The sequence below is a fragment of the Colletotrichum truncatum genome (assembly GCF_014235925.2).
Source record: "Colletotrichum truncatum strain CMES1059 chromosome Unknown Contig_0015, whole genome shotgun sequence".
Taxonomy (NCBI): Eukaryota; Fungi; Ascomycota; class Sordariomycetes; order Glomerellales; family Glomerellaceae; genus Colletotrichum; species Colletotrichum truncatum.
Genome location: NW_027222412.1, coordinates 128,486 through 139,877, shown reverse-complemented (window position 1 = coordinate 139,877; position 11,392 = coordinate 128,486). Strand labels below are relative to the sequence as shown.

General features: G+C 52.5%; 4 protein-coding genes across 4 annotated transcripts; 1 reads left to right on the top strand and 3 right to left on the bottom strand.

The window, feature by feature from the left end:
• Positions 1–1,312: 1,312 nt before the first annotated feature.
• Positions 1,313–2,563, bottom strand: CTRU02_215323 (Extracellular protein; the record flags this gene model as incomplete). The annotated part of the gene is made up of 1 exon (XM_036731515.1): positions 1,313–2,563. The coding sequence occupies one exon, from the start codon at positions 2,561–2,563 to the stop codon at positions 1,313–1,315; it is 1,251 nt and encodes a 416-aa protein (XP_036576723.1).
• Positions 2,564–4,216: 1,653 nt separating this feature from the next.
• Positions 4,217–4,732, bottom strand: CTRU02_215322 (uncharacterized protein; the record flags this gene model as incomplete). Its single annotated transcript, XM_036731514.1, has 2 exons — positions 4,217–4,596; positions 4,654–4,732. 2 exons carry the CDS (start codon positions 4,730–4,732, stop codon positions 4,217–4,219), a joined length of 459 nt encoding a protein of 152 aa, XP_036576722.1.
• A 2,759-nt stretch (positions 4,733–7,491) lies between these two features.
• On the bottom strand, positions 7,492–8,871 carry CTRU02_215321 (glycosyl hydrolase family 18; the record flags this gene model as incomplete). The annotated part of the gene is made up of 4 exons (XM_070206435.1): positions 7,492–8,275; positions 8,330–8,357; positions 8,419–8,762; positions 8,810–8,871. 4 exons carry the CDS (start codon positions 8,869–8,871, stop codon positions 7,492–7,494), a joined length of 1,218 nt encoding a protein of 405 aa, XP_070059874.1.
• Positions 8,872–9,975: 1,104 nt separating this feature from the next.
• On the top strand, positions 9,976–11,307 carry CTRU02_215320 (WD repeat-containing protein JIP5; the record flags this gene model as incomplete). Its single annotated transcript, XM_070206434.1, has 2 exons — positions 9,976–10,243; positions 10,310–11,307. 2 exons carry the CDS (start codon positions 9,976–9,978, stop codon positions 11,305–11,307), a joined length of 1,266 nt encoding a protein of 421 aa, XP_070059873.1.
• Between the last annotated feature and the right edge of the window lie 85 nt (positions 11,308–11,392).

The following is an 11,392-nucleotide window of genomic DNA, read 5'->3' as shown; positions in this document are numbered from 1 at the left end:
TGGATCTTTACCCGCAGCTGTGCGACGATTAGGCATGCACACTTACGCGGCTGCATGAAAACTGACTGTATCACAGTATTGTTCCAATTAGCTGAATACGACGACCTCTCTGCAATAGGTAAAACTTGGGGCTTAAAAGTATTGTTGTGGCTGTGGTTAAGATTATTGCCATCAGTCATTCAAGCAAAGTTTGAGTAACAACCGTTCAACAAAGTTGATAAGTCAGACCAACATCACTGAGACTTTGAGACAGAATGAATGGCGTCAAGTCAAGATTTTTTTTTTTTTTTGGAAAAAAACACAAGTGAACATGTTCAGGGAGTTATACAAGGCAAATGGCAGCCATGAATTCTCGTCCTCGATGATATTCGTCACAATGCACCAGATCGGTCTTAAAAAGTTTTTTTTCAAGTGTGGTGGTATTTTTGAGCTTTTCATTGAAAAAACAAGAAAAGAAAAGAGAAAAGGTGAAAAAGAAGGAAAAGAAGAGAGAAACGAGTTTCTAATGTAGTAATATTCGTACCCTGTAACAGTTCTCTTCGCGAAAAACACGCACTGAATGGTCAGTGGCCAAAGAATATTGGGTGTGTCACGTGATAACACACCCACTTTTCCAACTTCAAGTCGTTGTTTTCCAAAAAAGCAGCGGATTCTCAATTACAGGGTACTTGGACAAAAACCAGAAGATCAAGTTGTGAACAACAACTAACTATACCTACCTAGTATGACCATCAAGCACTATGCATCACTGCGCCATCCCACCTGTTTTACGCACTTGCCAATATACAAGAAAATACCTAGTCAACCCACAGGTCATTGTCAACTTTCATAAGAACTTATGATGTCCTGTCAGGTGGTCAATCATGCTTAGCACCCTTACCCACGACATACACAGTAGGTACTTTACCCATTCGCCTCTCGAATTCTCAATTTGTTGACATGGTCGATCCATCTTTTGCTTCTTGTTTCACGAATATCGCTCATTAGTTCACTCATTAGAGATCACCTAACCATGCAGTCTCTATCATAAGTTCATGCGAACGAAATCGTCCCGCAACTATGCGTTAGGTTTTATACCAGTTGAAGCTTAACAATTAAACACAAAGGCAAATGAATCGTGACGCGAACAGAGTTTGTATCGTCCCGCAGCGAGACAAATCATGTCATTATGCATTTTACTATCTATGCTTGGTATACATTACGACCATTTACTGATCTTCATGGTCATTAACAAAGTCATTAGGCCTTGCGTGACCGGCCGTTCCTCGCGCATTAGTCAAGATATAGGTATTCACAAACATTTATTCTTCGTCTAAAACAGACCGAAGCAGTTGGCGTAGTAGGTGACGGTGGCACTCCAGTCGGAGAAGATACCCTCGACACCGACGTCCTGGGCAAGGACGTGGAGCAGGTTGTAGACATCGCCGTCATTGTTGGTAACGTTGGCAATGGAGGTGTAGTAGTAGCCTCCCTTGGAACCATCTCCAAGGAAACCAGAACGCTCCAAAGACCAGGAGATGAGCTTGAGGCCCAGCTCCTTGGCCTTGACAGCGTAGCTGCTGGGTACGATCTTGCCGTCCTCGACAGTGACAAGGTAGTACAGAGGGGGAGCCATGATCTGGACACCAGCGGCGGCGTACTCGGTCAGATTCTCGACGGCGATGGGGAAGGTCGCGGGGGTGTCGCCGTTTTCGTCGAGGAGGACGGCCTGCTTGCCGAACTCGGGCTCGGCCTTGAGCCAGTAGAGGACGTCGGGGTAGTGGAAGGACTGAAGCCAGACGCGCTCAGGGGCGACGCCGGCAGCCTTGTACTCGTCGACGATCTGCTGAGCGTACTGCTCCTGGGTGTAGTCGCCCTCGAAGGGCATGTCGACCTCGGGAAGCTTGAGCTCGGGGCTGAAAAGCAAGCCGAGGTCGTTGGTCAAGGCGATGTGCTCCTTGTGCGTCATGACGGTGGCGCAAGTGGCATACAGATCGGTGCGGTAGCTGGGGGTGCCGTGGAGGAAAGCCTCGGGGGTAGTGGCAGAGGCATTGAAGCCGTCCATCTTACTGCAGAGCGTCTTAAACTCAGCAAGAGTGATGTCGGAAGTGCAGCACTTGGCGCTAGCAGGCTTGCCATCGGCGGCGGGCTTGAAGGGAGTGGTGCACTTGGCATTGAGCTCGGGAATGGCGACAATGTTTGTCGTCGTGTGCAGATCGCACTGCGAGTGGCGGCAGACCAGTTCGCGATCCTTGGTGAAGGCGACGTCGCACTCGAGAACACCGGCACCCATACGGGCGCCAGCCAGGTTGGATTCGACAGACTCCTCGGGAATCAGCATGGTACCACCGCCACGGTGACCGATGCTCCAGTTGGAGGGCTTTATGGGCTGCTCAGAGCACGATTGAAGCTTCTCCTTGAGCGGGCCATCGTCCATGTCGTTGACCAACCAGTAGGGTCTGGGGCCCAACTGAATGTTGGTAATGGGCTTGTAGGTCGGGGGCGGCTTGGGGCAGGGAACAGCACCAGCCTGGCGGGCGGCCGCGGCGACGAGGCCGGAGACGACAATGGAGTTGAGATGCATGTTGACTGTCGTTGAGGGTCAATTGGCCGTGAACAGTAGGGCAACGAGCAGCGAAGAAGAAGAAGGGCGATCAGCTAGGAACCTGCTGAAGTCAAGCCAATCTGTACAGGAGCTGGAGCTGAGGAAGACAGAAAGCTAGCCTGACCAAGTGGGAACGACGGCGCAGACACGACGATCTTTTTGTAGGGAGATTGGAATTTTCGCCAAGACAAAAAAGCTGCACAACAACAGCGAGGGCCCTGCTACTGGATGAGTAGGCCGAGATACCTACTGCATATTTTAGTCCCATAAAAGAGGGTTGGCCGATCCTTACGGGGGCCACAGGGAGGTAAAGGTTGGATCATGTCCAAGGCAGCGTCGGACGATATGCTTAGATTCGGTATGGCCGTTTCCTCTCTGCTATGATGGACTTTAGGAGGTGGGCCGTAGGAGAAGCATGCTGCCAACACGTGGTGATACAGTGCTGAGGTAGCATTGGAGAGGCTGGCTGCGGACCGGGGGAGAGAGAGAGCACACGAGGCTTGACAAGAAGAATAAACAACGAGAGACCTCGGCCGCGAAAGTAGAGCAATAATTCCGGAGGTGCTGTAGGGAGAAGTTACGACAGGGCAGATTGGAGGTGGGGTTCATCCCGCAATGTTTCCCTCACAAGCCCAGTTCATCGGGAGGGGTCACCGGGGTATAAGCCCACTAGTGCCGTTGAGCGGCCCCACTCTAGCTGTGGCAGGCACAGCGTGCCGCTAGGAAGACACCTCATTCGCCAATTGCATCCTCGATAGCTCTTACTCTGTGCTTCCATAGGTCAACTGAAAAGGAAGGTGGCTCTCGCGGAAGTCAGGACTTGGGAAAGAGCTCTCTTCCTTACCCACGCCCTTTCCTTACCCGATGTTCTGCATCGCAAGCTCACTGGCTGCATAAAGGCACGTGCTCATCATGAAGACAAAGCAGACCGAGGCCAAGACTATACGCCTTACCTTGTTCACCCACCTTGGACTAACTTCACCGACAGCCCTACCCAAGGCCATGCTCACGGCTTGAGACCCGGTGTCTAGCTCCGATGTTACGGCTTCCGGGAGCTCCGATCCGGCCCCTTTGTTCCATGTCATCTTTCAGAGAGCAATTTAAACGGGCTCCAGAAATTTGTCTGATACGGTCATTGCCAAGCCTCCCATATCGGCACCACGAGTCATTTGCGCCCGTATGTACTGGAATCTTGCATCCTACTTCTCCGTAGTTGTTGCCGCGGCTATCCAATACGTGGACGTCGTTAGCAACCGTTGAGGACTTTTGTCTTTGACTAGCCAGTAGAGAGTCGAAGTTAGCTGCATACAATCACATTTCACAAATAAAAGACCACACCCGATGCATTGTTTTAATATGTGTATGGAGAACGGATTAAATGGGTAATAGATGTTTGTATTATTGAAGCATCTGCCGAGGACAGATGTTCTGCATCCCTAAAACTCCATCCCCTCGACGCCAGTAATCTCAAACTGTCAAATTCCAAAACTCAAACTCCATTTCATACTCGAAGGGGTATTTCCACATCATTTGAAAGGCCGTCGCAAAACCCGGATCCGATTCCAGCCACTCAAACTCATTGCCGCATATCAGATACACATCTCATTTCACCGCTCGATCTCAGCCGATGGCTTAGGCGCCAGGGTAGGCGTGGTTGGCCTTGGTGCTGGTGCTGTGGCCGCGCGAGCGCATGGCCTCGAGGGTGTCAAGGACAGTGAGGAACGTGAAGATGGCCCAGACGAAGAAAGCAAAAGCAACACCGGCCTGGGCAGAGCCGCAGTAGGTGTTGGCTCCGCACCTCGGGTGGCCGACGAAGACGGCGTAGGCGATTGCGCCAGCGAACCAGAAGATGGTGGTGATAACAAGAAGACCAAGGGACACCAGCTTGTGGAAAAAGCGGGTCAGGTACAGAGGCGTTAGGCCGACATAAGCCAGGACCAACAGGGACCAGACGGAGCAGAAGATGATGAAGTTGACGATATCGGGCGAGCGCCACCAGTAGCTGCTGGCAACTATTAACCTAGTTAGTAAGGAAGGACAGTGCAAAAATCAGGTTGCGAGACACGTACCATAACCACTGAGACCAAGCTCAATGATGGAAAAGACGGCAGCCACGATGTGGGCAATGGGTACGAGTCCAAGAGCCATGGCGATCTTAGGTATCCTTGTCTGGATTGTTGTGGGAGTTGGTTCTTAGTTGACGGGGATGGGAGGGTAGTTAAGCTTAAGTAAGCTCAGTGGATGATGAGTCGAGTTGGCTGATTGTAGTGTAGGTTGGGTATCTGTGGAGTGAGAGATCAAGTTTGAGGAGGCTGGAGTAGGCAGCGACGTTGAATAAGTAGTAAGTCAAGGACAAGGACCAAGCACTCAAATTCAAGGTACAAGGCGCGTGTTCAACGACCGAATGGCGTCAGATGGGCAAACGACGCCGTTTTCCTGCCCAAAGGAAGTGAAAGGAAGCGCAGCGCAAGGAGGTAATCGTCCTTTGACAGCAACCAGGCAAGACCCTGACGCAGGCATTGTCAGATACCTTACTCCGTAGTGTATGCAGGATACGTACACCGTCATTCACTCATTCCTTTATTCACCAAGGGTACTACTTTTACGATGGCCTGCTACATACGGCGGACATGTTGAATGGTAGTACCAGGCGTGGGCTTAGGTACAGTTGGCGATGCGTAATGAGGTTGGGGCTGGAGGGTCGACAATGACGTGGTTCCAGCTTGGGAAGGGTCAACAGGCGGCAATGACCTCATTGTTGGAGCCCTCGACAGGCATGTAGCCCAATCAGAAGCTGCGCTAGCTTGCCATGCAGTAGAGTCGACGCTAATCTTCAGCCACTTCAGGCCACTGAACGTGGCGGATGACTCCCAAGTGCCCCCATCGCTTTCCCTCATTAGGTAAGCTTGTATCCACTCTTCGGGGGAACACCCTGCTCGCACCTTCCATCATCTGCAATCCTATTGAAGGTTGGTCTCTGTTATTTTTCTGTTGGTGTTATGCCAGGTTCTAACGTGCCGCTTCTTGCGTTGGCTTTCGCCCTACAAGTTCATAAAAAAGAAGTACCCAAAAAAAGAAAAAGAAAAGCAAAAAAAAAAAGCCTAGAATTTGCTTAGCTGCTCGGCATGCCGCTGCCGTAGTTCTTGCAACCCAATTACGTGAATTACACATGTTGCGTCACAGAGGCGGACTCCTCCATCCGTTCTGTCACTTTCGATGAAATCAGTACTGATTCATCGTTCGCCCGAGCTGCCCTCTCCGCGCAGAACACCAAGACACGGCTAGAGGGACGCGACACTAGGATGTGTCTAACGCTGGAGATCGAGGGAAGGCATTGGCTGACAGCTATTGGCTTTGCTCGTTCGCCCTTTAGCATCTTCATTTAACTCGCTGGTAGAGGCAGACAGGTGAAACTAATCCGCGTAAACGTCGCCCACCACCCATCATCTGGTCGATTGGCTTCTGTCACCCGCACTGCCCAACAACCACTAAAAGCCTCCCTCACTGCACCACCTCGCGACCCTGCATTCTTGGCTTGTGATGCAAAGACATGGATCATGAACCATTGGGTCTCAGCATGGACCACACATCATTCAACTACCGGTACTAACGAACTTGCAAACGGGAAACACTTGAAGCGCATGCTCCCCTAAGAGAGGCACCTCACAATGACCTAACGCCGGCAAAGAGTGGGCCGCCGACCCGTCTCGGCCCCGGCACCGCCAGCATGCAGCAAAGGGTGTTCCCCCGACGGGAACCAACCCTTATGACGTGGGTCTCTCATGTCAGACCGCCAAGTTTCCTTGAGGACCACCCAACCTCTTCTTCCCTGTGTCCCTATTCGAAAGGACAAAAAAAAACTCTTCACTGTCGGTGTGCTTACCTCCGGCGCTCATCCCACACTTTTAAGCCCCCCCCAAGCGCGAGTCCCTGACGCGTCTTGCCTCTTGGCTCTCCGCTTCTACTTCCGAGTTGCCGGCTCGACACTTTGCCCATTAACTTGCCCAGCCATCTACAAGACAATCCCTGCTGAGTCCTAAGATCGTTCGGTTTTCTGTATTACAGCACCAGCTCATTTAGGTCCCCTTCATCTTCCGCATAACCTGCAGCCACATCGGTCAAACCAGAGACCGTCTGACCAGTTATCCACGGCTGCTGTCATTCCATGTGACGCAACGATGCAAACACTTTTGGTTTGCACCGTTCATCTGGCTAAGACAACTTAGATCTGTGGCTGTCTAAGCATGACCTCTTGGGACCTTTGACATGGTTGTTGGTTGTATCACAAAGACAAAAACCTTATATTGTCTCGCAAAGAACTTTTTCGGCCCATCACTTGACAGCGGCCATTGGAAAGCCTCGATGAGGTACTTCGCGAACCGATTTGCGCGAATACTAGTGTGCAGTGGTCGATAGCATCAACCCTAGCTGGGAACCACAAGGAAGCCTTCTGGAGCTAGGGCTTTCAAGTTGTCAATTGAGGCTTGTCACTCGTGTCTGGAGAGATAGAATCTCGTCAAATCGTGACAGCATCCAATCATAGCTTACCAAAGCTTAGCTTGCGCCCAAGCTTCCTTTTCGGTACTACATGACAAGAGGGTAAACCGCAGTCGTCAATCAACAGGTATTGGCCATTGCCCGTGTCAACGCCTTAGTAGCATCCGCAATATGTCCCAAGACCCGAGCAAGGTAGACTAGGTCGCTTGCGAAGCAGTAGAGTTGATAATTAAGCTTCAATTGGTCTAGTATCGACATCGCGTCTTATCATGACGTTCACAATAACATGTAAGCTTTTCATTCCACGTGCGACGCCGCACGGTTGGCACTATGCGCAACTCGAAAGTGAGTCGACGGTTCATCTTCTAGGACACGAAAAGCAGCGGCTTTCTCCGCTGCTCGGGGCTCACCTACAGCTCATCAGCCTCACGTGGCGGACCAGGCCACCATACCCCTCCTCTGCCACTTCGCTGCGCCAGCCCTTCGTTGACGGCCTTGAGGCTCTCATAATTGGGACCGTCTTCTCCCAAACCCCAGGCAAAGACACCGCCGAGCCGCATGCGATCGACGAGAGCGGGGAACTTGCGGAGGATAGCATCGCGGTTATCGTACGTCCACCATCGCTTTTCGGCCCTGTCCAAGTAGTAGTATCCACCACCCTTCTCGTCATACTTGCCATCTTTTTGGGCCCGCTCAAACGACCCCTTGACCTCCTCTGGGACTCCGTCATTCCAACTGAAGCCTCCGGTCTGGCCTAGGTCACCGCCGGTAACGGGGTCCTCCATCAACGGTGTTGGACAACCGACCTCCTGGCCTTCAGGGCAGTCGGTTGTTTTGAACCATTTGGTGTAGAAGGCAAAGCCGAGATTGATCTTATGGGCAGGAACTCCCCGAGCCATGTAGTTTTCGACGGCGATTCGGGACAGTTCCAAGCCGGTGTGGTGCTTCGTAACGTTGTCTCGGCGGTTCATCATGTCGTAAGTCATGACGTTAACGAAATCGAGAGCGCGCTCGATGCGCGGGACAGTTTCCTTTGTGAAGGCAATCATGTCACGCTCAAGACCAGGAGTCGCAGCTGATATAAGCTTATCCTTGGGAAGCTGTCTACGGACTTCTTCAAGGAGCAACGGGTAGGCGTCGATTTCCCACTTTTTCTCCTCGTTGGTGTTGTTCTTGTAGTCCTCACCGTTTCCACTGGTGTACTCATTAGAAAGACACATGTGAAAAGATTAGTTCTTTTCCACTCACCCCGGGTATTCCCAGTCCATGTCGATGCCTGCTTCTGTCAGTCTTGCTTTGCCTATTGCAATATACTATAATCTATGGTGGCTCCTTACCGTCAGCACCTGTGGCCTTGACCATGTCGGCCACATTCTGGGCCCATTTCTTCCGCGACTCTGGAGTACGGGCAGCAGTGTCGAAACCCTTGGTATCGCTCCAGCCGCCAATGGCGACCATGACCTTAGTACCAGGCCTGAACTGGGTACGGACCTTTTCTACGGTGGTGAAAAGCGGCCATTCTGCGACGTCTTTGTTGAAGGTGTCAGAATTCATAAAGGCCAACTCCACGTGGGTGATGTGAGACACCAGCTCCTTGGAAGGCACATTGGGATGTTGACTATGGCGGGACGTTAGCAGCTGCAGCGGTTGACGGATGTAGTCAAGGGAGGGAGGGGAGCTGCTGACCCGGTCAGGTACATGACACAGCGCAGGTTCTCTGGGGGGTACGCCATTGCGGAGGACTGCAGGAAAATCAACAGGCCTCCTAATGCTGTGGGAAACAGCTTCATGGCTTGCGATGCAGCCGGTGGTAGACTTGTTTTTAAGGGGGCTGTCTGGGTACCGGTTGCGTCGCGTTATTGGGGAAACCTCAATAAGGGGTGTGTCTCAACACAAACGGTATTCAAGGGGAAGAGGAGAGGGAAACGGTTTAAAAAGAAGGGGGAAAGAAGTAAAAGAGGAATGTATGATGCGTGCGAAACAAGGGTGCTTTTCTGTCCTGCACGACCGTCCGTACCTGCCGTTGTTTCTGTCTTTGGACTGCTTTTCGACTGCTGGGATCGACTTGATGCAGGAACCCCGCTGTGGCAGGTGCGACCATTCCAGTGTTTCCTGCAGCTGCCGCTATGTATACTTTACACTTTACCGCCCTGCGGGGAAGGACCCCGCATCAATTAACCTTAAGGGACAGTGAGCCCGACCGACTCTTTCCTTTTCTGCTAAAAAAGAGGTCGACAAATAAGGTAGGTAGCACCTTAAAAAACAAGCAGCTTCCACTGACACAATCGAACTTTCCTAGCCGCTAAGCAATTGAAATCATTGAAGAAAGAAAGAAAAAGGCCCCAAAAACTTTTAGAGCGCTGGGTCGTAACATATTACGTTGAAGCCATTGCCAGCATCTCAAGAGATTTACTAATGCAACGCCGGTTTGAGTTGCGGCACACATGCTCACGGCGGGCTGTGCCTGCCATCGGTATCACAACAAAAATGGACCAACAGGGAAGCGGATTGTTGCACCGTCGCAATCGAGAAACATGGATTGTCGCCAAAACCAAATTTCAAAACTAAAGTCCTTTGGTTCGTGCTGGACGGGTTGCTCCGTGTGTCCGTGTTTCTACCTTTTCAAACGAGGCGGGAATAGGTCCCTGCTGTGCTGGTTACTGTCTTCCCAGCACCCTGGTCCGCTGGTCTTGAAGTGGCGCTCGGTGAGAGCTCAGGTGGGGCATTCTACACCTCGGTGAAATCTTCACCTTAAAAATTTCGTCGTAGTCCCCCTCCAACCTGGCTTCGGTCAGCTTCTGTCAAGATTTGCCAGCCAGCCCTTGTTATAGGCCCTCTTTCCCCCTCTCTAATCGATTGTTTGTGTGTCCAGGACACCAATTGATGCCGCAGAAATGTTCGAAAACCTTTGCACCCTCCCCCTGTCGGCCGACGTCTTCACCCAGGCTCTCCATCCAACTGAGCCGATGCTGACTGTCGGCCTCGCCTCTGGCCATGTCGAGACTTTCCGCCTGCCGGCCCCTGTCGATAACGCCTCCGATGCGTCTGGCGATGCCGATACCAGCATTTCTTCGACCGGTCGGGGCATGATTGAGAGTGTCTGGCGCACGAGAAGGCACAAGGGTAGCTGTAGAGTTGTCGCCTACAGTCACGATGGATCTGGTTAGTAACCTGCCCAAGAGCTGCGGCGATCTACAAGAAGAAAAGCTGACTTTATGTCGTCTACAGCTGTCTACTCTGCCGGCACCGATGGACTGCTCAAGCACTTCTCCCCCGAGACCGGCAAGGTCATTTCCAAGGTCGCCCTTCCTTCCTCAAACAAGCAGACCGATGCCCCGACCCTCATGCACGTCTTGAACCCCCAGAGCCTCCTCCTCGGTTGCGACTCTGGCGCCATGCACATAATCGACTTGAGAGACGGCGCGCCCGCCACCAAGCCCGCCCAGACCCATTTCCCTCACTCCGATTACGTCTCCGCTGTGGTCCCCCTCCCCCCGTCCGCCGAGAGCACGTCTGGTTTCCCGAAGCAATGGGTCTCAACCGGTGGCACCACTCTCGCCGTAACTGATGTTCGAAAGGGTGTTCTTGTTCGGTCCGACGACCAGGAGGACGAGCTGCTGTCCGCGACCTACGTCCCTGGCCTGGGACCCAAGAACAACCGAAACAACGGTGTCGTCGCTGTTGGTTCTGGGTCTGGTGTTGTCACGGTGTGGGATCGGGGCGCTTGGGATGATCAGCAGGAGCGCATCATCGTCGATGGTGGAAAGTCGGGTGGCGAGAGTCTGGATGCTCTGGCCCTGGTGCCTCAGGAGCTTGGCCTGGGCAAGAAGCTGGTTGTAGGTCTAGGCGACGGCAGCCTGAGGGTCGTCGACTTGGTTACTAGAGATGTCGATCAGGTGGTCAACCTCCGACACGACGATGTTGAGGGTGTTATTTCCGTCGCTTTTGACTCGGAGAACCGGCTGATCACTGCCGGTGGTAGGACTGTCAAGGTATGGGAGGAGCTTTCAGAGCTTCAAGGAGGCGATGGCGATGACAGCGACGAAGACAGCGACAGCGAGGACGGAGCGCCCGGCAAGCGCCGCGCGGGCGGTGATAGCGATAGCGACAGCGACAGTGATAGTGACGGTGGAAAGAGGCAGAGCAAGCGCCAGAACACGGGAGCCGCGGCCAAGCTGGGCCCCATGGGCGCTCACGGCATTCTGGGTTTCGATGGCTTGGATTAAGTCGATATAACTAATGATACCCCTCCAGGGTCGTCTGAAGAAAGATAGGCAACCAATGGAACTGATTCGAATCCATGTTTGCGTT